This window comes from Xiphophorus couchianus, chromosome 5 (assembly GCF_001444195.1).
Source record: "Xiphophorus couchianus chromosome 5, X_couchianus-1.0, whole genome shotgun sequence".
NCBI lineage: Eukaryota > Metazoa > Chordata > Actinopteri > Cyprinodontiformes > Poeciliidae > Xiphophorus > Xiphophorus couchianus.
In genome coordinates, this window is record NC_040232.1 from 36,468,445 (window position 1) to 36,493,154 (window position 24,710).

Below are 24,710 nucleotides of genomic sequence, written 5' to 3' on the forward strand. Positions count from 1 at the left end.
TAGCACAAAGAACAAAGCAGAGTTTCCTCCAGGGTTGTAAAACTCAGCTGGGAACAACTAACACCTCTATTTCCCAGGGATTCCTTTAGGAAGGAATCAAAGTTATTTAAAACACAGAAACACTACTTATACTAAGAGTAAAAGAATAAAAGCATATAAGTAAACATTATCTAAATGTAACTACAAGGCTACATGATACAACGAATATTTGATAATTACTAAAAATACAATTTATCCAACAGTTCCCTCCTGTTTATCGAATATTCCGTTCCATGCCCCTTATCCCTCTAAAAACAGTCACTTCAAATGATTTACAGCTGGGAGTTCATGTTTTGGAAAGCAAACATGTATACACTCAGGGGTCACACCCAGTCCAAAAGCCAGGATCTGGATACCTGTCAGAAGAATCCTCATCAGAGTATTCTGTATCAACATCAGATTTTTTCTCTAATAAAGGATACATCTGTGCCATCTGGTCCTCCATGGGTGAAATCGCTGTGGTAATGAGACGGTTAAACAAAGAACGCAGGCACAGAACAAAACAACATCCACACAAAGTCAAAATTGCAGCAAAAACTGCAATTGATACTAAGACAGAGGACACAAGGTTTCTATACTTCCCAAAGGCATCCATCCATGCATCCCACATGGAAGTATCCACTCCAGAGTGTTCCTTCATTTTGCCATTAAGGGTGCGGAGCCCTGTAATGGCCTTCGTCAAGCTCCCATCAGCCGCTGTATTATTTTGGTAAAAATGTGCAACATCTTTCTCCAAAAATCATGCACACCCCTCCTTTCTCAGCCAGCAGCATATCAAGAGCTATGCGGTTCTGAAAAGCCATCAGTGAAGTAGCAGCCAGCTGTTCATGGACTGCCTCGAAACCAGCCTGTGTCCAGTTGCCCAGTCTTTGTACATTGTAATGGATGTAATTTATTCTGTCTACGCCTTTGTTTATCGTGCACCACCAACAAATTGTAGATTCAAAACCAGCCCCAACCTGATCAACTAATTTATATTCATCAGGCACTCCACGAGGGACTCCGATGGCATCGATGTATGTCGGTTCAGTATCTGCATTTTTCCATGTCACTTCACGTTTCTGCAAGTGTTGCCTCTTCTGAAACAAAACACTAGACAAAGAGAGTATTAGATTTTCAGCAGATGTAGGATAGACAGATACAGGTAATAACAGAGAAACTAAAGCACAAAACCCTGTTACTTTTCGAGGTAATCTATCAAAAAGTCTGTCATCACCACACCACCACCAGACATCTGCACGAGAAATAGGGTTAAAGTCATCGTTTACAGTGATTACAGTAGTACACATAGTTTTAGTAAGATTCCCTATTCTTTTCCCAGTTCCCGTTATATTTACACATGTGAAGTTAGCTGGAGCTATTTTCTTAGAAAATAAAGGTTTCTTTTCATCTGCTGCAGCAAGGGGAAATATTGCATCATTATCACTATAAATTTGTCTATTAATTCCTATAACATATACTCCCCCCTGATGATGCATTATTTCATCGTGCTCTTATGATTTACAAATAATTCAGTTTAAAACGTCTCAAGAATTTTAACTAATATTTGACAAAGCATGTTTACCAATTAAGACTCTGTGAAGGTTTTGCATAAACCAGCCAGAGAGACGTTGAAGAAAATTCAAAATATAGTTAATAAAGAAAATCCAAAAAATGATAAATTGGCCCATACTGAAATCAACATAACAAAAACACAATACAGGCAGTAACAGAACAACTCAAACACAAACTGACCTAACACAGACATGAGGGGACATTAGATAATGGCTGATCAGACCATTAACACACACTAAGGGGTAATTAAACGCACAAAACCCTAACAAATACTGGTCAGAACATTACTAAATCTACAAATGAAAGAAATTAAACTAAAAACCAAAGTTCCCTGTCCCCTGGTGAACGGGTCCAGAGGAAACTAGTAACTCCAAAGAAAGAAATTAATTTGTTATACTTAACAAAATAGACAGAGAACTGACCCAAATAGCTAAATAAAGAGTCAGACTAATGAAAACAAATTTAAAGACAAAAATCTAAACTATTCCCTAAACAATATATAAAATAATATGAAGGGAAAACAGAAAACCAGTAGAAAATGTTTCACTAAATGTAGGAAACCAAACTGCATCAAAATCCTGCTTTATGTGATGATAATGACTCTCTACAACTTTCTATAATCTATAATGTCAAACAAAACCCCAAAATTTAAACAGCCAATCTCCATGTACCTTAGAGAAAAAAATGAAATCCTTTGTACTTTTATATTTCACAATTTATATTTTAAAGCCACTACACTAGTCTGAGCAATCTCTATTGTCAGAGCACAAAGCAAACCCTTAAGCCTACCATAAACCCCTCCCTCACTTCTCAGAGGGACCGACTTTATGGCAGGAAAGAGAATTAATAAGGATTTTAGGAGGAACTCTTAATTTTTCTACTGCTTTATTAGGCTTTGACACTCGAATCATCAGATATGTTTTAGTTTCTCCTAATTTTAAAATATGAACTTAAAAACCTTTTGTCGTTCCACTACTAAAATTGTAACTTATATTCTGATATTTTGTCAGGAGGTACTTTTAGATGTTGGGAGAGAAAGTGATTTACATCACACCTTCTCGTTCTGTCTTGCAGAGCTACTGCAAGTGGGGGTTACTTCACACTTAAAAAATAGTGGTATGCAAAAAGGCTTCACATGTTAATTAGTTGAATCTAGTGGGGTAGCAGTTACAGCCCAACTCTGTGGCCCCCCTGCGGAGCTGCTGCAAGGGGGGGCTGCAAGTCCCCTGATCTACATTATTCTCTACAAAAGTTCCACCAGATCCTCTTTGATTAACCCATAAGTTATTTCTAACTTAATATTATCCTTCAACAACAAATTTGTACAGTGTAGCAAACCTTTTCTATATTCAATCAATTTCTAGTCAACAAGTGAGTTACTTCTATTTTATTCTGTCTTAATCATCCATAATTCCTGTAGATTTAATAATATTTTATCTATCCTAAAGTTTTGGTCAGTTTAAAAAGACTGATTGTGAAACTATCTAGAATCGGTTGCATACTGCAGTTTGTTGTTATCTGAGCAATGCCTCTTACAGTTAGAGCCTGTTTCTATTTATTTATTCACTTTATTTCCTTATTTCTTTTGCAGCCCTCTCTTCTTTCTGTAGGCATTTTTTGAAATGAAATGACCTTTTGTAATGCATTAAAAGTTCTTAAAAAAAAAAAAAAGAAATAAATCCATAAATAGAGTAATGTTAATGTATCTGTCTTACCATCCCCCCAGTTGAGACATGCGAAAACGCCATGGCTCAATATTGCAGCCCACTTATACAAGTTTTTTGGCAAGATAGGCCTAGTTGCAGGTCACTTATAGATTTGATCTTCTATTTTTGCTCCATTTTTAATCCAAAGATCTTTTTCTTTTTTAGGACTTAATTGTTGCGTGTCTATTAGGATCTTATGTCATATGTTTGATTTTTTTCCATATATAAGACCTTTATTTGTCCCTCCGCTGCTTTTTTTGCCATCTCGTCAGCAAAGGCGTTCCCTAGAGACACTTTATCTGTCCCTGTGGTGTGTGCGGCACATTTACAGATTGCTAGTTGTTTTGGTTGCTGCACAGCTTGTAGTAAATCTTTTAATAGGTCTGCATGAGTTACTGGTTTTCCTGTAGAAGTTATCATACCCCTATTTTTCCAGTACTGTGCAAACGTGTGTACTGTTGCAAACGCATACTGACCATCGGTGTAAATCATCACTTCTTTATTTTTCATTAATTTACAAGCGGTGGTTAGCGCTATCAATTCTGCAGCCTAAGCTGAATAGTGCGAGGGAAGTTTTTCAGCTTTTAACACTAGTTTTTCAGTCACTACTGCATAACCGGTTTGAGTTTTTCCTTGTCCATTTTTCTTTGAGGAACCATCAACAAAAGTATTTCACCTTGATCTATCGGTAGATCTTTTAAATCATTTCTACTCTTTGCGTTTTGTTCTGCCATTTCCTGACAATCATGCTTTGTACCATCATCTGGAAAAAGGTTTTTTATAGTCTAGTAAGGCGAACGCAGCACTTGACACAAGAGCCTGCTTTATTTCGCACAGTGCTGTTTCTGCTTCCTCTGTCCATTCCAAAGAGGAAGACATTTGTAGATCTTTTTCATACATTAGTTTACTTAAAAGAGCCACAATTTCTGGCTAATTAGGCACCCAGTTCCGACAATAGTTAATTAACCCAGTGGAAGCACTAGTTTCTATGTTTGAGGAAGTAGTCACCCAATCGGTAGCTGCTTCTCCTTCTTCAACAAGATTACCTAATTGATTCTATTGTTCATTTCTTTGTTTAAACAGAGATACATGCGGGGAGGTCCATGTTCTGTCTAAAGATTTTAAATCATCAGGAAGATCAACAGCTGCAACGGCTGTGTGTTTTGTATCAGTATACAGATAGGTCACTGTGATCTTAGCTGGAGTGACCTTGTTGAGCCTGTCTTCATAATTCTTGTCAGGCCCAGCCGCATTCTTGAACCAAAGAGTTATGTGTAAATTGTCAGGAGGCATTTGATCCTGCAGGGCAGAGATGGCTTTACCCCCCTCAGTCAGAAGTGCCTGAGCAAAGTTATGTGGGGGTCTGTCGGGCACATCTACTGTATAACAATAGTGTGGATTTGCATTTCCCTTAACAACAAAGAAATCTCCCTTTTTTATTTCTGAGTGCCTTTTAACTGCTATGTGCCCATCAGTGGTTGGAATCAAAGCTAATCCTAGCTGTATAAGGCCATCTCTGCCTAATAAGTTTACTGGGCATTCTGGGAGCATCAAAATGGACAACTGACAAGCTTGTCCCTGTGGATCTCTAAGCCAGACTGGCTCCGATTCATTAACTTGTGTTAATTTTCCCCCAGCTGACCTCACGACGACAGTTTCCCCACTAATCTTTACCCCAGAAATGTTTTCTCTGCACGTTGTTCTACATGCACCAGTGTCACAAAGGAAAACTACAGGCCTACCATTCATGAAAAGAGTTATTTCTGGTCTTACACTATCCATAGATAATAAATCCTGTAGATTTAATTGGACCTCTTCACTCTCTAAACTTTCTGATTCTAGTCATGCTGACTGATCTGTGTATTTTTCTGGGCAATTTCTGGCTATGTGTCCTTCCTTCCCACAACACCAACATCCTAAATCATTTTGTTTAAAATTATTTTGTCTGAAATTATTTTGTCTGTAGTTCCCTCTTCCCATTCTCCCTTTCTGTCCTCTGGGGTTTTGACCTCTACCCCTAAAGCTTCCTCTTCCTCTCCTTTCTTGATAAAATATTTGCTCCTCATCTTGGAAAAAGGCTCCTGAAACCTTTTTCTTTTCTTTTGAGACCTTTTCTGCGTGTATAGCGTGGTTGATGTATTCATCTAAAATCCCAGTCCTCAATCCTATGTAATGTTGATGCATTCTCAGGCTGTATTCATCAAACGATTCTTCCTCCTCTTCTCTTTTTTTGTGCTAATTCTAACCAAAGGTTTACATCCTCATACCCTTCTTTGCGCATTTTCTTTAAATTTGACTTTGTTTTTTGTTTTATTTTATCCTGCAGTACTGTTAGTTTTTGTGAGTTTAGACGGCCGTCAAAGTTATAGTTTGTTATCCATTTATCTAAATGTTTTATTTTATGCGGATCCTGATTTTCAACATATTTCCAGTCATTTGTTTTTAAACTGTCTGTTGGCTTATTCTTACTTATTTTTTTCCCCATTTTTAAAAATTTTTTTTTTATTTATAAAATTTGGCCCAGTTTGTCGACGCCTAGGGAGTCCTAAAAACTGGGGTTCTGTTCAGTAGGCCAGCAATTGAAACAACCTGTTGAGGTAACCCTCGCTTCAACTCTTTCGAGTGGGGGTTCTTACCTCTGCATCCTCAAGAGGTTTGCTGGTTACAATCCTACTGTTTTATATGAGGTAAAATACCAAGTGGTATTTACACCTCCAAGCACTCGCACAATCACACACTTGTTGCGGACTTTAAGCGCCTACTTCGCCGGACTCCGCCGTCCGTTCCAATTACAATTTTAGTGCCTGATTTAAATATTTTTATTGTTGATTAAATTCTATTATTATACATCGAATTGAGGAAATTTTATTGTTGTTATCATTTTATTATTATTCCTAATTTTTTAAATTTTATTATTCTCGTTTTTATCGCCTAAAAAAAAATTTTTTTAAATTTTTTTTTATCGCCTAATTAATTAAATTTTACAGCAGGTTTGCACCAGGCTCCGTGCACCTGTTTCAACGAAATTTTGCGCAAGGACTTCGTACGCCCTTCACGGATTTTTGTGCTCTATTTTTACCTGTTAGAGTCTAGAATTTACAGGGTTTTGTATTCGCGCAATGACCCCCAGTCATTCGCCACACTTTTAAACAAGAATTCACTCACCCTCTGTCTTCCCCTCGGAGTCGTCAACCGTCAGATTCCAACAGGTAGGCCGACACCAGCCCTTCAACAGGTTTTGAGAAGTTTCCAATAAGAAACTTGCCGTGCGCACGGACTTTACCGGAGTCGACCATACCTGCCGGGATCCGTTCGGTGTCTTGACTTCCGGCTCGAAGGACCATATAAATGTCAGGTCTAAATACCTATTAGAGACAATTTTAAACAAACACAGGAAAGACAAGAGAGTTAGATTCTTTGTTTCTCGCGAGGAGAACGGACAGAGATGTGCTTTCAGTTACAAATCTCCTACTGCTCTGAAAACACATCTCCCGCTCCTCTGTTTTATTGATTTTAGGAACCCTGCCACACGGGGCGCTGCAACTCTAAAATGGTGGAGGGGAAAACAATTCACATAGTTGCAGCGCTAAATTATAATCACTAACTAACACATGTTATCTACAATCTAAATCCTTCTTGCTCCAGGCACGGCGTCGAATGGGACACGTTGTATAGCTTCAAAGCAACGGCTTTGTAGCACAAAGAACAAAGCAGAGTTTCCTCCAGGGTTGTAAAACTCAGCTGGGAACAACTAACACCTCTATTTCCCAGGGATTCCTTTAGGAAGGAATCAAAGTTATTTAAAACACAGAAACACTACTTATACTAAGAGTAAAAGAATAAAAGCATATAAGTAAACATTATCTAAATGTAACTACAAGGCTACATGATACAACGAATATTTGATAATTACTAAAAATACAATTTATCCAACAAAAACCATTTCAGGTGACGACCTCTTGAAGCTCATCAAGAAAATGCAGAGTGTGTGCAAAGCAGTAATCACAGCAAAAGGTTGCTACTTTGAAGAAACTACAATATAATATAATATAATATTTTCAGTTGTTTTACACTTTTTTGTTTAGTGCATATTTCCACATGTTATTCATAGTTTTGATGCCTTCAGTGTGAATCTACAATGTCAATAGTCATGAAAATAAAGGAAACTCATTGAATTAAAAGGTGTGTCCAAACTTTTGGTCTGTACTGTATGTTCCCTGCTTTCTCTTTTGACTCCTCTTTCCTTTTTTGTCCATCCTTCTTTCAATTTGCCCTTTTATTTCTGCGTTTTTCTTCCTTCTTTCCTAGTATCCTACTTCCTTTCTTTTAGCTTTGTGTCACTAGCTGCGTTTCCGTGGTAATGTGCTCAAATATTTATCTATATTCTGCCAAAGTAAAAAAAAAAACCAACAGCTTAATTTCACAATTGCGGTATTTTTATTAAATAAGAAATAAAACCAAAATCACACAGGAATAAATTTGTCATTAGTTATTCAAAATCGTGTAAACGGTGGCGTGAAACATATTCATAACTGGGGCATCAGAGGCGTCTTACTCAGGCGTCAGAGCAACGCGTTGCTTACATTTAGGAGTGGATACATGTGCTGCCTTTTGGGGAAACTGTAGCTGGTGATTTTACAGAAGAGCAACAGAAGCACTATTGCTTCTCATATTGAGCTCATTCCAACACGTTGGAATCAGATAACCTTTCATGAACTGGGCGATGCTGGTGGAGCCAGCTGCACATTGCCAATGAAACGCAAAACGAACCATCATCCTTCTACCACTTCCTGTCATATTCTTCAACGTTTTTGCCTGCAGTAACGTCCGGTTGTTGATTGAAATTGGCATGTTTTCATTAAGTGGATTCATTTTTGTTATTCCAATTTTATGGTAAATAGAAAGGCAGCCTATGTGTCCTGCCTCCTTTTCTATTGTCTTAGGTCGGTCTCCTCCTCCCTCTGTTCTTGCTGCTCGGACAGGAACTGCACTCTATTTTTACCTGCAGCTCTCTCTTGTTGCCTCCGTGTAAATCTTGAAGGGATTAAAACGTGCTTAAGGAAATGGTTTATGGCTTTAGGCACAGCGCAAAAACATGAGGGTTATCAGTAGCTACGGGAGGATTCTCAGGAAACAGATAAAAATCCCCGGGAAGTAAATTGATGAACTGCACCAGATTCTGCTTCAGCTTCAATCTACTTTTCTTCTTGTGTTTAGAGCACAGATTGACTTAACATGGACCAATCTTGCTCTGGAGTCTGGACTTAAGTGCAATAGATTGGCTGTAGCGTGCATTTAAACTCTTTAACGGGTCAAAAATGTTTTACGCCCTTGAAGAGACTCTGCCTGTTACCCCACAGCTTGATGACAGCTGTTATAAAAAATAAATGATCCCTTGAAAAATGCATTTTGTATTCACTCAGGTCATCTTTGTCTACTACCATTTCTTAGGAAACTGAAAATCTGTGGGGGGTGGAGGAAGGAAACACTTTTTAAAAATTATTTTTAGCCACAACTGTCATAAGATTTTGGCAAATTCCTACAAAAAAAAAAAAAAAAAAAAATATATATATATATATATATATATGAAAGTGAAGCGTAATTTGCTTCACTTTCACAGTTGGCTGACGTGTTTAAAACAGAGGCAGGATATGCGCTGAGGAAACTGGCTGAGGTGTCAACATTGTTTCACTCAGTCCAGCAAAAATCAAAAAAAAAAAGAAGGAAATGGGAGGATTTAGTTCGTGTCCTGTGGGGAAATTTTTCTTTTTCTGATGAAGCTAAGATGAAGTTCACTGGCTGTTTGGGGATAATGGCTTCCAGTTTGATTCTGTTACTGGTTTGCTCCTTGACTTTCTTCTCCTGTGTGAGCGGCTGTGGTAAGTAAAGTTTTCTAACTGTTCTTATTTCTCCGCAGTCTGTTTATTGTAAGAGAGAGAATATATATATACTGATTTGTTGTCGCTTAAAAAGAGATTGCATACGATCAGCAGTTTAACCTCCTGTTCTCATTTCCATTTTTAATGATCAGCTTTTCAATAGAACAATTATTCTTGCGTTTTTAGAACTTAATTTCTGGATTCCTTGCTGTTTTTGCTAATCGGTCGAAAAATTAAAACGAATGTATATGCTGTTTTTTGGTACTTTTCATAAATTTAGTTAGAACCGATTAATAAATATCTATCTAGCAATTACAGAAATCCACGATTTAAAATAAAAAGAAGACAAGATTATATGAAAAGGTTGGAGCTGCTGGTTGACTTTGAGTCAGATATTTGTAATACTAAAAGCAACATTGAGTTATCTATTCAGCACCGTTAAAGATAAAAACCACACGGTCCTTTGAAACAGATTATAAATTACCGACTGAGAACGAACAAAATGCATGTATAAAAGACAAACGTGTGAAACAGTCCAGTGGGAACAATAATAAAATCTAAAGAGATTACTTCAGCTTTTTGTGTGTGTGTGTGTGTTTTTTAAAGATCTACTGAATCCATATTTCCTTTCAAGTCTTGCGAGATAAAACAGTCCGTGAGAGTCCTAGTGGTGACGTGCAGATGCAAAACATCTGGGATGCATAATCTACATGTACCGTGTTTCTCACAGATTACAGCTGTCCAGATAATCCTGTGATGACTCCGTCCAGGCTGGTGGTGAAGTTCGGTGATCCAGCCTCTGCTACATGTGTAGCCTGTCAGCAGGCCTGTTTTCCCCTGGATGACAGTATTAGAAATATGGAAGCTTCTCTTGGAACTTCTAACATAAATGGAAGCACAGTGACCTGGACAGTGAACCAAATGACTGAGTGGAATTTAACTCCAAAGTGCTACTATACTACCATAATGAATGATCAGTGTTGCACTGACCTGCCTGTTACTGTCTACAGTAAGTTAATTAATGTTGCCAAAGCATTTAGAGTTACTGTTATCCATTGTTTTCACCATGATATATTTTTATGTTTAATGTTTCATTGCTTGATGTTACGAACTGGTATTGCTCTTATTGTTTTTATTTTTTATTATTCTCCCCAGAACCTCCAGAAAGTGTGTCCTTCAGCTTAAACCCCTCTGGACCTCTGACTGAGGGTTCAGAGGTCACGCTGCAGTGTGATGTACAGAACGTCGCTCCGGCTGAAAACCTCACTGTGACCTTTTACAGAGGTCACACGCTTCTGGGTCAAGTGAAAAGCAGCAATACTGCAAAGAAACCAGTTAATGAGATATTTTCTATGAGCTACAACAACACAAAAGAAGATAATGGAGTCCAGTTCTGGTGTGAAGCCAAGCTGGAACTGGTTGTTGAAGGACCACAGCCCCCTCTAGTGGTGAAATCAAATGAGACTACAGGTAAGAAATGAATCACCTCAATTCAGCTTTTGTGACATTTTAAGACAGAAGGTATTATCTAGTCACCCTCAATCACTTCAGTGTATGATTCTACAATAAAGCCTCTGTTTGGGAGTAGAATGGGAAGAATCGAATGATTTCATGATAAAAAACAACTAGAAGTTTTTAAAAAGTTTAAATCTTTGTCTAAATTAAAAAAACACATTTTAATAAACTCTGCAGATATATTACAATTTCTTTTAGTTGTAGTTATGCAATCAGTATTTACATCAGCCAGAAAATGGCAGAGTAAGGCAAAGGTTTTCTAAGTGATTCCAAGTTGTACATAAAGTAAACGACATCAACCAAATAAAATGATTAATGACAATATAACTGAATATTACCTTAAAAATGTCTGGGCTGCATTGTTTGGGAGATTCTGTTCTAACTCAGATATTTTAGATAAATATGAAGATATCAAAAATCAAATACAACAATACAATACAACCAGATTTTACTTCTGGTTGTATTGTTACAATCGACATGAATTCCAGACAAAATCCAAGATTAAGATGAAGGTTTGACATTTACCACTCTCACCGTTTCTCTGCTATTATTCAATGTTTTGTACGTCTTACTGCGTTTAACTACCGCCGCACACTTTAACCAATTTCAACAATTCCTACGTCAAATTAGTCCGGCTTCTTCTGGAGACTTCTACTGCGTCATTTTGTAATTTCAACTTTCATACCGTTTATGATATTTCAACTCTCGTGCAAAATTCTGCCCCATTGAAAAGCGTTTGAGTTGTTCGGAGCTCCGCAAAATTCAGCAAAAACACTTTGTGCTCTTTGACAGCTTACTTCAACTTAGAAACTCCAGTCAACTTCTAAAACAGGACAGCCATTGTTAGGCTGTCTTCAAAAGATTCAGCCAGCTTTTTGATGTCTCTTGCACTTTTTCTAAAATCACAATTAAGTTTCTAGGATGATTTCTTTTTTCTTGGTTTGTTTTGGAATGTCACCCCTCTTCCTATTTCTTTCCTGTGTTTCTCTTTTCTGCTCTTTTTAGGTCTCTCTCTCTCTCTCTCTCTTTTCAGCTCCATCTTCTGGTCCATTCATTTAATTGAGAGAATGCTAACGAGCAGATTAGCATTCTCTCTAAACTGTCGCAAGATGTGGGGAAAGTAAAGAAGTGTACCTTCTCAAAGCAGTGTAGCTAATCCAGACTTTTTATTATTACTTAGATCCCCATTGTCTAAACTGAGAAATGCAAATGATAGTTTAATATAACTTTTCTGTAGTAATAATAATGATAATAATGAATTGCTAATTAACTCTTTATTTTTGTTTCCCAGTTGTTTGGAAGACAAACCCCAAGCCCAGTCGGAAACTTTGCAGGTTCATCCTCTGCTTGACGCTGTTAGTCGCTGCTTCTGTTTGAGTCAGAGTTCGCTAAGATGCGCTGATAAACTGAAATCAGTCAAATCAGCAGTTCTGACTTTCAGGGTGATGTGTGTTTCCTTGTATAGTTACATTTTATTTGGCTCAGCTCTTTTTTAAAAAAAGATTTCTCCTAATTGTGTTAATATGTTCTGCATTCCTATCCTGTGGCATGGTAAACTATCGATGTGTAAAATAGCACTTTTCTACCACTTCTAATACATTTTTGAGTGATATTTATGTTCTGATAGCCCTAGCTAGTTATTATAACATCACTTAAAAGGAGTCTCTCTCTCTCTCTCTCTCTCGAGTGCGCATGTGTGAGCGTCTGCTGCATGTGTGGAGTGGAAGGAGAACGAGTGTGAGGTTTTTTAAAGGTTTGTACTTCACTTTTTACAGTGATGTTTCACCTGTTTCGCACGATAACACATTTTTGTTTTCACTGGTGTTTAAATAGTGGTTTTTCCGGCAGCACCGAGTTTTTTTAGCTCGGTGCGATGGCCGGGAAAAGTTACGGTGCTGCTGGTTTTAGGAGCCTTTCACGCCGACATGGTATTAAAATACCAGTTGGCGTGGATTTTTCGGTTGAGGAGTGTGGGTTGGCTGTTGGGGAACTTGTTGGGTGTGACAGTGTGAAGGCAGCGTCCAGGATGAACAATGCAGTGGTTATGTTTTTGGACTCGATTGATAAGGTGAACAGCGTAGTTGAGAGGGGAATTGTTTTGAAAAATACCCAAACTACTGTTTTCCCTTTAATGAACCCTGCTAAAAAAATCATCTTGTCTAATTTGCCACCTTTCATCAGTGACGATGTGTTGTTGAAGGAATTGTCACGTCACGGTCAGGTCGTGTCGACAATGAAAATGCTCCCGTCAGGTTGCAAATCAGCAAAGTTGAAACACGTTGTGTCTTTTAGAAGACAAGTGTTTATGATTCTAAAAAATGATGTTGAAGAATTGAGCATTGTGATGAAATTTAAGGTTGATGGTTTTGATTACACTATTTTTGTGACAACGGAAACTATGAGGTGTTTTGGATGTAACCAGGAGGGCCATACTGTCCGAAATTGCCCTGAAAATATTCAAACAGAGACTGTTCAGGTTGACAACAATCCAGAACCAGGGACATCAGCGGATACTGCGAATGGTGCTATAGTGGGTGTAACTGAGGAGGGAGCTCCGGTGGCTGTTGCTGGGGAAGAAGCTCAAGAAATTAATCCTGAGGAAGGAGTTTCAACGGGAGAGCAAAAACAGTCAAATGTTTCAGAACGTGACATTGAGGATGTCATTACTTCTGTTGAAGGGAGTAAGGAGAGTCAAACAATGACACAAGAAGGATTACAAGAAGAAATGGATGTTGAGGATTTAGTTCATAGTGGAGGAAATTTGATCAGAGATGATGAAAGTGTTTTTAAAGTACCAATCACTAAAAGAAAATCTAAAGACTCTAAAGGGGTAAAACCTAAAAAGGCTCAGTTTAAAGAAAAGAGTGGGAAAGAAAGTGATTCAGAGGCTGTATCTGATTCTGATAGCGATAGAGAATCTTCTGATTCCTCTATTCCTGATGGTCAGAGTACCAATGGTTACAGTCTAGAACAGATTAGAAGGTTTTTGGAAGTGACAAAAGGGAAACGGGATGTGGTCATAGATGATTTTTTCCCGAATAGAAAATTATTTGTGGACTCAGCTAAATGGTTAATGAGACAAAAGACCTCTGATGGGTTAAGGGACACTGAAGTATTTAGACTTCGAAAACTGGTGCAAAAAATCAGAGCTCGAATTAAGTGAGTTATATGACAGTTAAAAAACAGCTGATAAGATGCTGTATTTTCTTTCTTTTTTGGATCCTTTTTTGTGTGATTATGAGCAGATTTAAAATTTCATCTTTGAATGTTAATGGTGCAAGAGATGTGAAAAAAAGGGCTATGTTTTTTGAATTTTTAAAATCTAAAGGCATTGATATAGCTTTTGCTCAAGAAACTCATAGTAATGTTGATAATGAGGTTGATTGGAAGAAAGAATGGGATGGAAATATTATTTTGAGCCATAACACCTCGCTAAGTGCAGGGGTAGCTATTCTTTTTTCAAGAAATTTTCTTCCAGTTTCTGTTGAAATTGAAGATGTTGTATCTGGAAGATTGTTAAAGGTTATTGTCAAGTATGAAAATATAAAGTTTATTTTACTGAATGTATATGCTCCTGTGAACTCAAGTGAACGTTGTGTTTTCTTAGAAAAATTAGCAAATACACTATTAAATTGTGTGTCAACAGATTACTTAATTTTAGGAGGTGATTTTAATTGTACAATAGATGATTTAGATAGGAATCATTTGGAGCCACATTTACGATCAAGGAAAATATTGAAACGTATTATTGAAACTTATGATTTAGCTGATGTGTGGCGTTTTAAAAATGGAAAGATAAGGCAATACTCATGGGCTCATTGTAAAGAGAATTATATTACTTTGGCAAGATTAGATAGGTTTTATTGTTTTGGGCATCATTTACAAATATTTAGATCATGTACTTTGTGTCCAGTGGGTTTTTCTGATCATTGTATGATCATAGGAAATGTGTTTATAAATAATTTAAGACCTAAAAGTGCATATTGGCATTTTAATACTGTTTTGCTAAATGATGGTTGTTTTAAAAAAGGATTTTTCTTTTTTTGGAAACAGTGGAGACTCATGAAATGTCAGTTTACATCTGTACAGCAGTGGTGGGATATTGGTAAAATTAAAATTCAACAGTTTTGTAATCAATACACTTACAATGTTACAAGAGAAATGGTAAAATCAATTGAAGAATTAGAGACTGAAATTGTGGATCTTCAGAGTTTTTGTGAGTCCACAGGAAATCGAGGTCATATTCAGACGCTCAAACAAAAAAAAAAAACGCTTTGGCTGATCTGCTTGGGCTCAGAGCGCAGGGAGCTCTGGTACGTTCACGTTTTCAAAGTGTCTCTGAAATGGATGCTCCATCAAAATTTTTCTTCAGTTTGGAGAAGAAGAATGGACAAAATCGTCTCATTCATTGCATTCGTTCTGAAGATGGAAAAGAGTTGACAGATCCCACCGAACTGAGGAAAAGAGCTGTGGACTTTTTTTCAACGTTGTATGCCAATGAGTTTGAAGAAGATTCTGTGTTAACAGAAGAGTTTTTTAAGGACTTGCAAAAGGTGTCAGACCAAGACAATCTCATTTTGGAGCATGCTTTGACGTTGGAAGAACTGCAGGAGGCGCTGATGAGTATGGAAAATGGCAAGGCTCCAGGAATAGATGGCTTGTCTGTGGTGTTTTATAAATCGTTTTGGCCTGTGTTGGCTGAAGATCTGTTGGAAGTTCTAAATAACAGTGTGGCTAGGGGAATGTTACCCCTTAGCTGTCGCAGAGCTGTGCTCACTCTCATTCCTAAGAAGGGTGACCTTTATGAAATAAGGAATTGGAGACCTGTCAGTCTATTGTGTACTGACTACAAGATTTTTTCGAAGGTTTTGGCATGCAGATTGAGAAAAGTGATTGATCAAGTTATACATGTTGATCAGTCTTATTGCATCCCTGGCAGATCAATAAGAGATAACATAACTTTAATTTGAGATTATTTGGACGTCTCTAATTTATTGGGTTTAAACTTTGGTCTGATTTCTATTGACCAAGAAAAGGCATTTGATCGAGTGGAGCACCAATATTTATGGAATACTTTGAAAGCTTTTGGTTTCTCCTCTGGGTTCATTGCCATGATTAAAACCCTCTATTGTGACATTGAAAGTGTATTGAAAGTCAATGGTGGTTTAAGTGCGCCTTTTAATGTAAAGAGAGGTATTGGCCAAGGTTGTGCAATGTCAGGAATGTTGTATTCATTGAGCATTGCACCCTTGTTATGGCAAATCAGGAAAAGGTTGCAGGGTATAAAGTTAAGTGAAGTTTTTTTACCTTTTCAACTTTCTGCATATGCTGATGATATTGTTGTGGCAATCACAAAAGAGTCTGATGTTTTTACTTTAATTAAAATTATTGAGTGTTTTGGTAAAATTTCTTCATCCAAAGTTAATTGGAGCAAGAGTAAAGCTTTGTCAGTTGGTAGGTGGACAAAACAAGAACCTAAATTACCTGATGAACTAAAGTGGTCGAAAAATGGTTTTAAATATTTGGGTGTTTATTTGGGGGATCAAATAGAGGTTATGAAAAATTGGGAAGGTTTTATTGAATTAATGGAGGGTAGATTCAAGAAATGGCACTGGCTTTTGCCACGATGTTCTTATAGAGGCCGTACACTAATTATTAATAATCTGGTTGCTTCAACTTTGTGGCATCGTTTATCTGTTCTTGAACCCCCACCAGGTCTTTTGGTAAAATTACAGACTATTATTTTAAATTTCTTTTGGGACAGATTACATTGGGTCCCTCAGAGTGTTTTGTTTCTACCAAAGGAAGAAGGAGGGCAAGGCTTAATTCACTTAGAAAGTAGGAAAGCAGCATTCAGATTGCAGTTTTTGCAGAGTTTTTTGTATGGTGATCAAAATGTTTTGTGGAGACAAGTTACAGAATATTTCTTTTCGAAAGTTGGTAATTTAGGTTTTGGTAAAACCTTGTTTATTGTTGACTTTTCAAAACATAATGTAAAGTGTTTGTCATCTTTTTATGTTAGTGTGTTAAAATCTTGGAACCTCATGGAAACGAAGAGAGTTGGAACGTCCACATCTTTAAATTGGTTATTACTGGAACCTGTCCTCCAGGGATCTTGTTTGGGTTCAGCGTGGGACAAAATGGCTATGATTTCTGAACGTTTGATGAAAAGTGGGCTGGTTACGTTGAAACATCTGCTTGAGCTTGTTGGATCTGAGATGGATGATGTTGTTTCTTTGGCTCGAAGATTGGAGATTCACTCTTTAAGAACTGTAAGCATTATGTTGGCAACTTTTAAGCGTATGTTATCTGAAGACGACAAAAGACTCATAAAGGGATGGTTTGATGGACGTCTAACACCTGATAAAACAGATCCCTTCCTTAAGCTGTGTTTTAAGCCACAAATGACAGACCTTGAATATCCTGGACCTTTTTTAGAGAAAGGAAAAAGTGAATGGACAATTTTGGATTCTGTGAATGGAAAGTTAATATATATGAAATGTGTTAAGGCTTTGAACAAAGTCAAATTAAAAGGTAAAAAAGATACTCCTTGGAGAGATTATTTTAAAGTTGGTTTTGATGTGAAACCTGTGTGGAGATTATTTTATAAGCCACCATTGACGAAAAATGTTGGGGATTTACAATGGAGAATTTTACATGGTATTATTGCGGTCAATGCTTTTGTTTCTATTATTGATCCTGTTGTTTCAGATAAATGTCCTTTTTGTTTATTAAGAGAAACTATCTTTCATTGTTTTGTACAATGTCTTAGATTAATGGATTTATTTGCGTTACTAAGAGATATCTGGAAATCATTTGGAGAAAGTTTTACAGAACAGTCTTTTATTTTTGGTTCTTTATATGGCAAAGGAAAAAAGAAAATTGGACGGTTGTTAAATTTTTTTTGTGGTCAAGCAAAGCTTGCAATATATTTGAGTAGAAGATTTAAAATTAGTAATGAACAGACTACTGATTGTGTAAAACTTTTCAAGAGTATGGTTAGAGCAAGAGTGATGTTAGAATATAAATATTATTTGAAAGTGGATGAGCTAAATATTTTTCAGAAGATTTGGGATTATGAAGGTGTTTTATTTACTTTAAATAACTCAGAACTTTCATTTATGAACGTGTTAATTTGACTTGGTGTTGATTGTTCCTATGTATCACCACTGAGTGAATAAATGAGTTTTTAAAAATCAAAATCTCTCTCTCTCTTTCTCTCTCTCTTATGTAGCTGACAACGTGTTCTAATTTTCTGAGTCTGAATTTTGAGTTTTCATTATCTGTGAGACATAATCAGCAAAATGACAAGAAACAAAGGCTTGAAATGTATGAGTAATGCTTCTAAATAAAACATTTTATCTCCGCTTTTTGAGATGAAGAAATTTTGCACTTTTATACAAGTTTCTTATATTTTTAGGTCAGGAGACCAGTCTCAGTTCTGTTAAAAAACCAAAAACCAAACACTAAGATCTAAACTAAGACTCTAAATAAATAAAGCTGATGCTTTCTACTTGCCACATTCTTTGACACTTGCACTAAACTACAAGACACTACTGAGCTTTCTTTCGGTTGATGCATTACAAAGACATGCCTTCCGCTTGTCTCACCCATCATGATCGCAGTTTAAAAACGGAGTGAAATATCAACGTTTAGTTTCTGACTCTCAAGAGAAGATTTTCTATATTTGTTTTCCACAAACTGCCTGGGAATTAAAATGCTTTCCAGTTTGGTTCTGCTGGCGGCTTCCTTCACCACTTTCTTCTGCTGCGTGAACACCTGCAGTAAGTAAAGAGTTTTCATCTCTTGTGTTTTTCTGATGCAAAGCAACTTGAACTGCCTCGTTGTCCGAAATGAGCCCTCAAGTTTGTCAGTTGCAGCAATCTTCCCTTCTGAAAGCAAAAACAGTGGACAGGGAGTAACTTTAATGTCGAAGAGCTAATGGCAGCAATAGCTCCTCTACTGATATCCTCCATGATGCTGCCACTGCTGAGTTGCACAGCTTAGAATGACGCTTTTAGTTTTTCTCCTTTTCCAAAAGTAATTATTGGCCCAAATTTTCAGATTTAGCTTCATCAGACAAAAGGACATGTCTACAAAGATTTGTAAAAAAGATTAATTGTAGTAATTTATGTTGCTTTCAGAGATAAAACCTTCTTCCTCACTGAACGGCCTTTCAGCCCATGTTAGCATACGATAACAACGCTGTCCTACCAGTTTCAGCTGACATCTTTACAAAGTGTTTTGGGGTTGAGATGTTGTCACACCAAAACATGTGACACATGTGACACAGAACCTGGAGATGAGTTTGGTGTTTTGACTTCCATGCTGTTTTTATAAATGCATGCAGTTGAATCTGGGACCTCCGAGAATCTGGAAACCGTCACAACTTTCTTCATGGTATCTTGACTGATTTCTTTTTCTTTCCTCCTTAATGTCATGCTAGGGGGGAGTGTATCTCAAAGGGCTGTCCTAAAATTCATCCACCTGTTCCTTCATGTTACTCGGCTGTCATAACTTAACCTGTCAGAAGCTCACAGAGCCATGACATCACCAACTGGGCCGTCACATGACCCCCAACGGACCAGCTTAAAATTCACAGTGAACAATAAACCACAATAAATCCACTTTTGTGTCAAAATTATTTGTTTTCTTCGTTTGAAACCTAAGAAAATGTTTTCCTCTTGTTTATTTTTGACGATTTCTTTGCTGAATTCTCTGTGTGGCTTCCATGTGTTGGGCTGCGGTGAGTTTTATTTTTGTTATTTATGTATTAATTTATTTTTAGGACAAACCGAATGGTGTCATTTCATTTTACAGGTTGCTAATTGATTAGCACAGACTAAAGTGGTGTCATTTCAGTCTGTAATGTGGAACAGCTTTAGAAAAGAATAAAAAACTTTACTTATCCCCAAGGGGACATTTCCTGACTCAAAGCAGCTGAACATGAAAACAAAATCAACAACACTTAGTCCTCAATAGTGATATAGCACAGGGAACACAGAGAAGAGTTATAAAGAGTTTAAAGAAATAAAAACTAAATACAAAAGTCCCATTACTGAATTAGTCAATTAATTAGCCTCCCCATATATGTATGTATTTGTTTGCACGAGCACATTGAGTCAGAATGGCTAACCTAGGAAATAAATACTACTAAAAATAATTTTGGCTTAAAACTACGACTATCAACGTTACCAGGTTCTAGTTACCTAGTTCAAAGGATGCATTCAACAATGCTGAGTCGTAAATGCCAGTGAAAAGATGAGCGAGGAGATTCAGACCGGTAAATTTGGCCTTAAAAAACACCGCGGTCAGAGCGCGCGCCCTCGATACGGCGATACCGTGTGCGAATCCCGTCCTCGGTTTCTATACCGCGTGTATTTCTGTCCTTCTTCCTGTCAGATTGACGTCAAATAGAGTCGACCAAAGGCAAAAAACCAAAAAACAACGGCGGAGAGTTTTAGTATTAAACCAAGGTAGCATGTAGCTAATTTATTGCAAAGGTGAATTATCCTTCCACCGAAGCACAGTTAGCATTATTTTGTTTGAAAAAAAAAAAGAGGAGACTTTTCTTTCAAAAAAATTGCCTTCACATGAAAATCTGGAAAATGTGACAATAAAACATTGTCAAATTTTTTTTTTGAAAGCATACATTTTTACATTCCAAGCTTACAAAGTTAAGCAATATTGATTCATCATGATTAATCACAGCACTATAGTAATTCATCTGATAAACTTTTTACAATCAATTGATAGCAATAACTATGAGATAGGTGTTGAGATACTTCTTATAAGACGTGTCATGTTTGCCACAGAAGCTGAAATCTGTACAGAATTATTTCACACTAATGACAGGTTACAGTTTGTGAAATATATACTGTTTTTTGGATTTGTAACAACTACAAAAACACATAAATCAAGACCTCAAGGTACTCAAATATATATTATTTATTTAAAAATAGAACATTAACTTTGTAAAATATGTTTTTAACCAGACATTATTATTATTATTTTTATGTCTGTCCTTTAATCTAAGCATTGTATAATAATCTAAGCAGTTTTTAAAGCAACTTGCTTAGATGTTTGTAGTGTTTATTAACTTATCGCCATCAACTTTCTCTTTGGTATCAGGTAAACGGCTTTGCGATTTAATTTGATCTGTATTGATTGTGTATTTCTATTTGTCTGAACAAATGTTTGTAGTTGATCAGAATAGATATTTTCAGCCAATAATGAAAAGCATGCTCTAACCTGCAAAGTATCTCACTGAGAACTGAAACGAAAACTGAGATGTACTGCAAATGATCACATCTGTAATTGTTTCATGTTGGCTATTATGGCTGATTTTATATTCAGTATTTACTGTTTCTCACAGATTACAGCTGTCCAGATAATCCTGTGATGACTCCGTCCAGGCTGGTGGTGAAGTTCGGTGATCCAGCCTCTGCTACATGTGTAGCCTGTCAGCAGGCCTGTTTTCCCCTGGATGACAGTATTAGAAATATGGAAGCTTCTCTTGGAACTTCTAACATAAATGGAAGCACAGTGACCTGGACAGTGAACCAAACGACTGAGTGGAATTTAACTCCAAAGTGCTACTATACTACCATAATGAATGATCAGTGTTGCACCAACCTGCCTGTTACTGTCTACAGTAAGTTAATTAATGTTGCCAAAGCATTTAGAGTTACTGTTATCCATTGTTTTCACCATGATATATTTTTATGTTTAATGTTTCATTGCTTGATGTTACGAACTGGTATTGCTCTTATTGTTTTTATTTTTTATTATTCTCCCCAGAACCTCCAGAAAGTGTGTCCTTCAGCTTAAACCCCTCTGGACCTCTGACTGAGGGTTCAGAGGTCACGCTGCAGTGTGATGTACAGAACGTCGCTCCGGCTGAAAACCTCACTGTGACCTTTTACAGAGGTCACAAGCTTCTGGGTCAAGTGAAAAGCAGCAATACTGCAAAGAAACCAGTTAATGAGATATTTTCTATGAGCTACAACAACACAAAAGAAGATAATGGAGTCCAGTTCTGGTGTGAAGCCAAGCTGGTACTGGGAGCTGAAGGACCACAGCCCCCTCTAGTGGTGAAATCAGACAATCTCACTGCTACAGTTTATTGTAAGTTGAGAGACACACATGTACAACATATATTAAAACGTTACTGAAAAGCACATTTATTCAGTAAATTGAGCAACTGACACACATTAGATAATATTTTACACAGACTGATGATTCCAGACTTAATTTGTGTTATTTATAATGTTCTACTCACATTTAATGGAAATACATTTAGTATTAGAATATTGTATCAGACTTGTAAAAAATATTTAATTCAGAAATGTGAACATAATGAGAAGCATGTTTACTACCTGCTTAAAGGTAGTTAGTCTTAAGTATTTTTAATCTAACATACAAGACTCATCATCATCTTCTCACTACTTTGAAACAACCATGAAGAATCGTCTTTTTCAGTCTTTACATACGTGATTGTGAGCAGATGTTCTGTAAGTGGAGATTATAAGTAAGCAGATGATTTGGTGAAAGACGTCCCTTGAAATGTGGAAGCATTTGTCTGACAGTAAATCTTGGTGTTTTTCCACATATAGGGATTTTTTTTTCTCATGTGTTCTGTTGTGTTTGAATTACTCCGTTTTGCTTCCCTCTTTGTTGTAAAAACACAGACGGACCTGAGCTGAAGGTTCCGGCTGATCCCGCTCCGATCAGCATCATTAGAGGAGAACCTCTCCATTTGACCTGCTTGGCTGAAGGAAACCCCAAACCTCGGTACAACTGGACGCTGCCGCCCAACAGAGGCCACATCAGTGTGACCGATCTGAAAATCGACTCAGTGGATTTTCAGGACGGAGGGCAATATGTCTGCACCGCCAACAACACCGTGAACTCCGTCAGTGTTAGATTTGACGTAACAGTCCGAGGTGAGCTGCCTCAGGATTAGTTTCTAAGGTTTTTAACATTTCAGAGAAATGAGCCGCAGTACTTCTTCCAGTATTATTATTTAGCTTGAACTCACATCACCCCAAGAAGGAAGTTTGACTGTTTGGCTATTTTGAATCTTCTCTGTTCCCCCTTTCTCTACTTTTCTGCAGAAAACTTCATTCCGTACATAATAGGTGCCGTAGTAGCTACTGCGGCTCTGATATTGATCGGCTCAGGAGTCATCTACGGTTGTTATTACAAACAGAACAAGATGGGAGAATACCGACCAACAGACGCTTTCTGTTTGGGCGAAGTGCGTCACAACACAGTTATTCTTTGATGGTAGATGGTTTCAGTGTTGTAAGAAAGTTACAGGAACTCTTTACATCTGGAATCTGGAGGTTGAATGTTTTACACTCAAGACTGCCATGGATTACAGTTATTTCCTCTTAGCTATTTGTACTTTGTGGTATTTTTTAATCATCTTTGTTCCCTTTTTCTCTTATTTTCTGCAGAAAACAGCCACGCGTGCTTAATAGGTGGCACAATAGCTGCTGTGGTTGTGCTTTCGATCGTCGTTGCCATTGCAGTCTACATCTTTTACTACAAACCAAAGAAAATGGGAGAGAGCCAACTATAGGACATTCACCTTTATGACACAGTGCATCACGGAGGGAAAATCTGAGGCTGGAAGAGGCTTAGGTCCAGTGACACTGAGTCAGCTTGGTGTTGTTACAAGTTCTTCCGTTTCCAATGAAGGACATAAATTCTGCTTCCTGCATGGAAATACTGACTTGCTCTTTCTTGGACGGTTGGGTTTTCTGTTGTGTTTGGCTCAAACTTATGTTTCTATTTAGCTCATTTCCTTGTTGCTAATGTTTGCCATGTTAGCTAAGACCATTGTAATAAATATTACATTGACCATTGTAATAAATATTTCAATGGTCTTAGGGGGTTAGGGTTAACCCTTACCCTACCCCTAACCCTAACCCTACGTTCTATGTACAATTTAATTTGGACAGTGTATTGGTATTATGTCTTAGTGGTGGGAAACGTCTTACTTTCCGACTTAAACGTAGGATTTAAAATGACTTCCTATGCATTTATGCCACCTCAAAACTTCTGTCTTAAAAATATCTGTCCGTTTCGTGTTGATTGGATGATCTAAAGCAGTGGTTGCTAAACATTTTATGATACGTCAGTAAATACTGTATGTCGAGTCCTGTGTCATCTCTTATGCTCTTTTCTGTCTAGCCCTCCCCTCAGGTTTTTTAAAAGATTAATAGCTGTGTTTCCATCGGAAATGAATGCAAAATTTTGCAATTGCAGTGATTCCATGAAATAAAAATCACAGTTTTGTGAAATATATTAATTTTGATACGGCCCAAAAAACATCCTCGTCTTAGTGCAAAAATCTTTTTATCGAGAAACATGAGTTGTAGTCTTCTAAACTCATGTTTAGTGAGTGGGGTTGTTTTTTTCTAATTGTTTTCACAAATACATTTTTAAAATTATTTTTTTAATTCTAATTATACGGTCAGTGGTCAGTGGTTGTTGATGGCTCATCTGGTTTCTGGAAGTAGTCATTCCAAGACATTAAATAAATTACTCTGCCTCTCTATTTCCTCATGTTCATGTCCAGATTTTTGGCGTGTTAAACCTGTTTTGTACTCTGACTTACTCAGCCGAATGTAATCTGAATTAAATGCAATTTAATTTACATTGAACTCCACTCAGTCCATGCTCCACTCATGGACTGAGTGGAGCATGAAGCAATAATAATCCCTTCTACTTTACGATGTAATAAACAAACGTGACGCCCTGATGGAAGCGTATAAACAAGACATTTTCTTACAAATCACTTTGATATATATATATATATATATATATTTAACCCCTCCAGGAGGTCTTTTGTGGGCTCTAGTGTCCCTTAAATGACAGTAGACTGACAGGAAACGGGGAAGGAGAGGGGAAGACATGCGGCAAATGTCATCGGGTCCGGGAGTCGAACCCGCGACGGCGACTCAAGGCCTCCAAATACGGGTCGCGCTAACCACTACGCCACCACGGC

General features: G+C 37.3%; 2 protein-coding genes across 4 annotated transcripts; both read left to right on the forward strand.

Moving 5' to 3' along the window:
* Positions 1–8,950: 8,950 nt before the first annotated feature.
* On the forward strand, positions 8,951–12,187 carry LOC114145032 (uncharacterized). The gene is made up of 4 exons (XM_028018352.1): positions 8,951–9,178; positions 9,909–10,187; positions 10,334–10,648; positions 11,985–12,187. Exons 1-4 carry the CDS (start codon positions 9,085–9,087, stop codon positions 12,068–12,070), a joined length of 774 nt encoding a protein of 257 aa, XP_027874153.1. The 5' UTR covers positions 8,951–9,084; the 3' UTR covers positions 12,071–12,187.
* Positions 12,188–18,290: 6,103 nt separating this feature from the next.
* Positions 18,291–24,464, forward strand: LOC114145031 (vascular cell adhesion protein 1-like). Of its 3 annotated transcripts, XM_028018349.1 has the most exons (6): positions 18,291–18,477; positions 21,069–21,347; positions 21,494–21,820; positions 22,384–22,638; positions 22,810–22,952; positions 23,155–24,464. In XM_028018349.1, exons 1-6 carry the CDS (start codon positions 18,411–18,413, stop codon positions 23,173–23,175), a joined length of 1,092 nt encoding a protein of 363 aa, XP_027874150.1. In that variant the 5' UTR covers positions 18,291–18,410; the 3' UTR covers positions 23,176–24,464. The 3 variants fall into 3 exon arrangements, with proteins under 3 accessions (XP_027874150.1, XP_027874151.1, XP_027874149.1); XM_028018350.1 differs by lacking the exon at positions 22,810–22,952; XM_028018348.1 differs by lacking the exon at positions 23,155–24,464 and having other exon boundaries at positions 22,810–23,148.
* Positions 24,465–24,710: the final 246 nt, after the last annotated feature.

Coding starts and splice junctions, on each gene's coding strand:
- LOC114145031 (XM_028018348.1), top strand. CDS start 18,411: ATGCTTTCCAGTTTGGTTCTGCTGGCGGCTTCCTTCACCACTTTCTTC. Junction 21,348..21,493: donor CCTGCCTGTTACTGTCTACA/GTAAGTTAATTA, acceptor TATTCTCCCCAG/AACCTCCAGAAAGTGTGTCC. Junction 22,639..22,809: donor ATTTGACGTAACAGTCCGAG/GTGAGCTGCCTC, acceptor ACTTTTCTGCAG/AAAACTTCATTCCGTACATA.
- LOC114145032 (XM_028018352.1), top strand. CDS start 9,085: ATGAAGTTCACTGGCTGTTTGGGGATAATGGCTTCCAGTTTGATTCTG. Junction 10,188..10,333: donor CCTGCCTGTTACTGTCTACA/GTAAGTTAATTA, acceptor TATTCTCCCCAG/AACCTCCAGAAAGTGTGTCC. Junction 10,649..11,984: donor GAAATCAAATGAGACTACAG/GTAAGAAATGAA, acceptor TTTGTTTCCCAG/TTGTTTGGAAGACAAACCCC.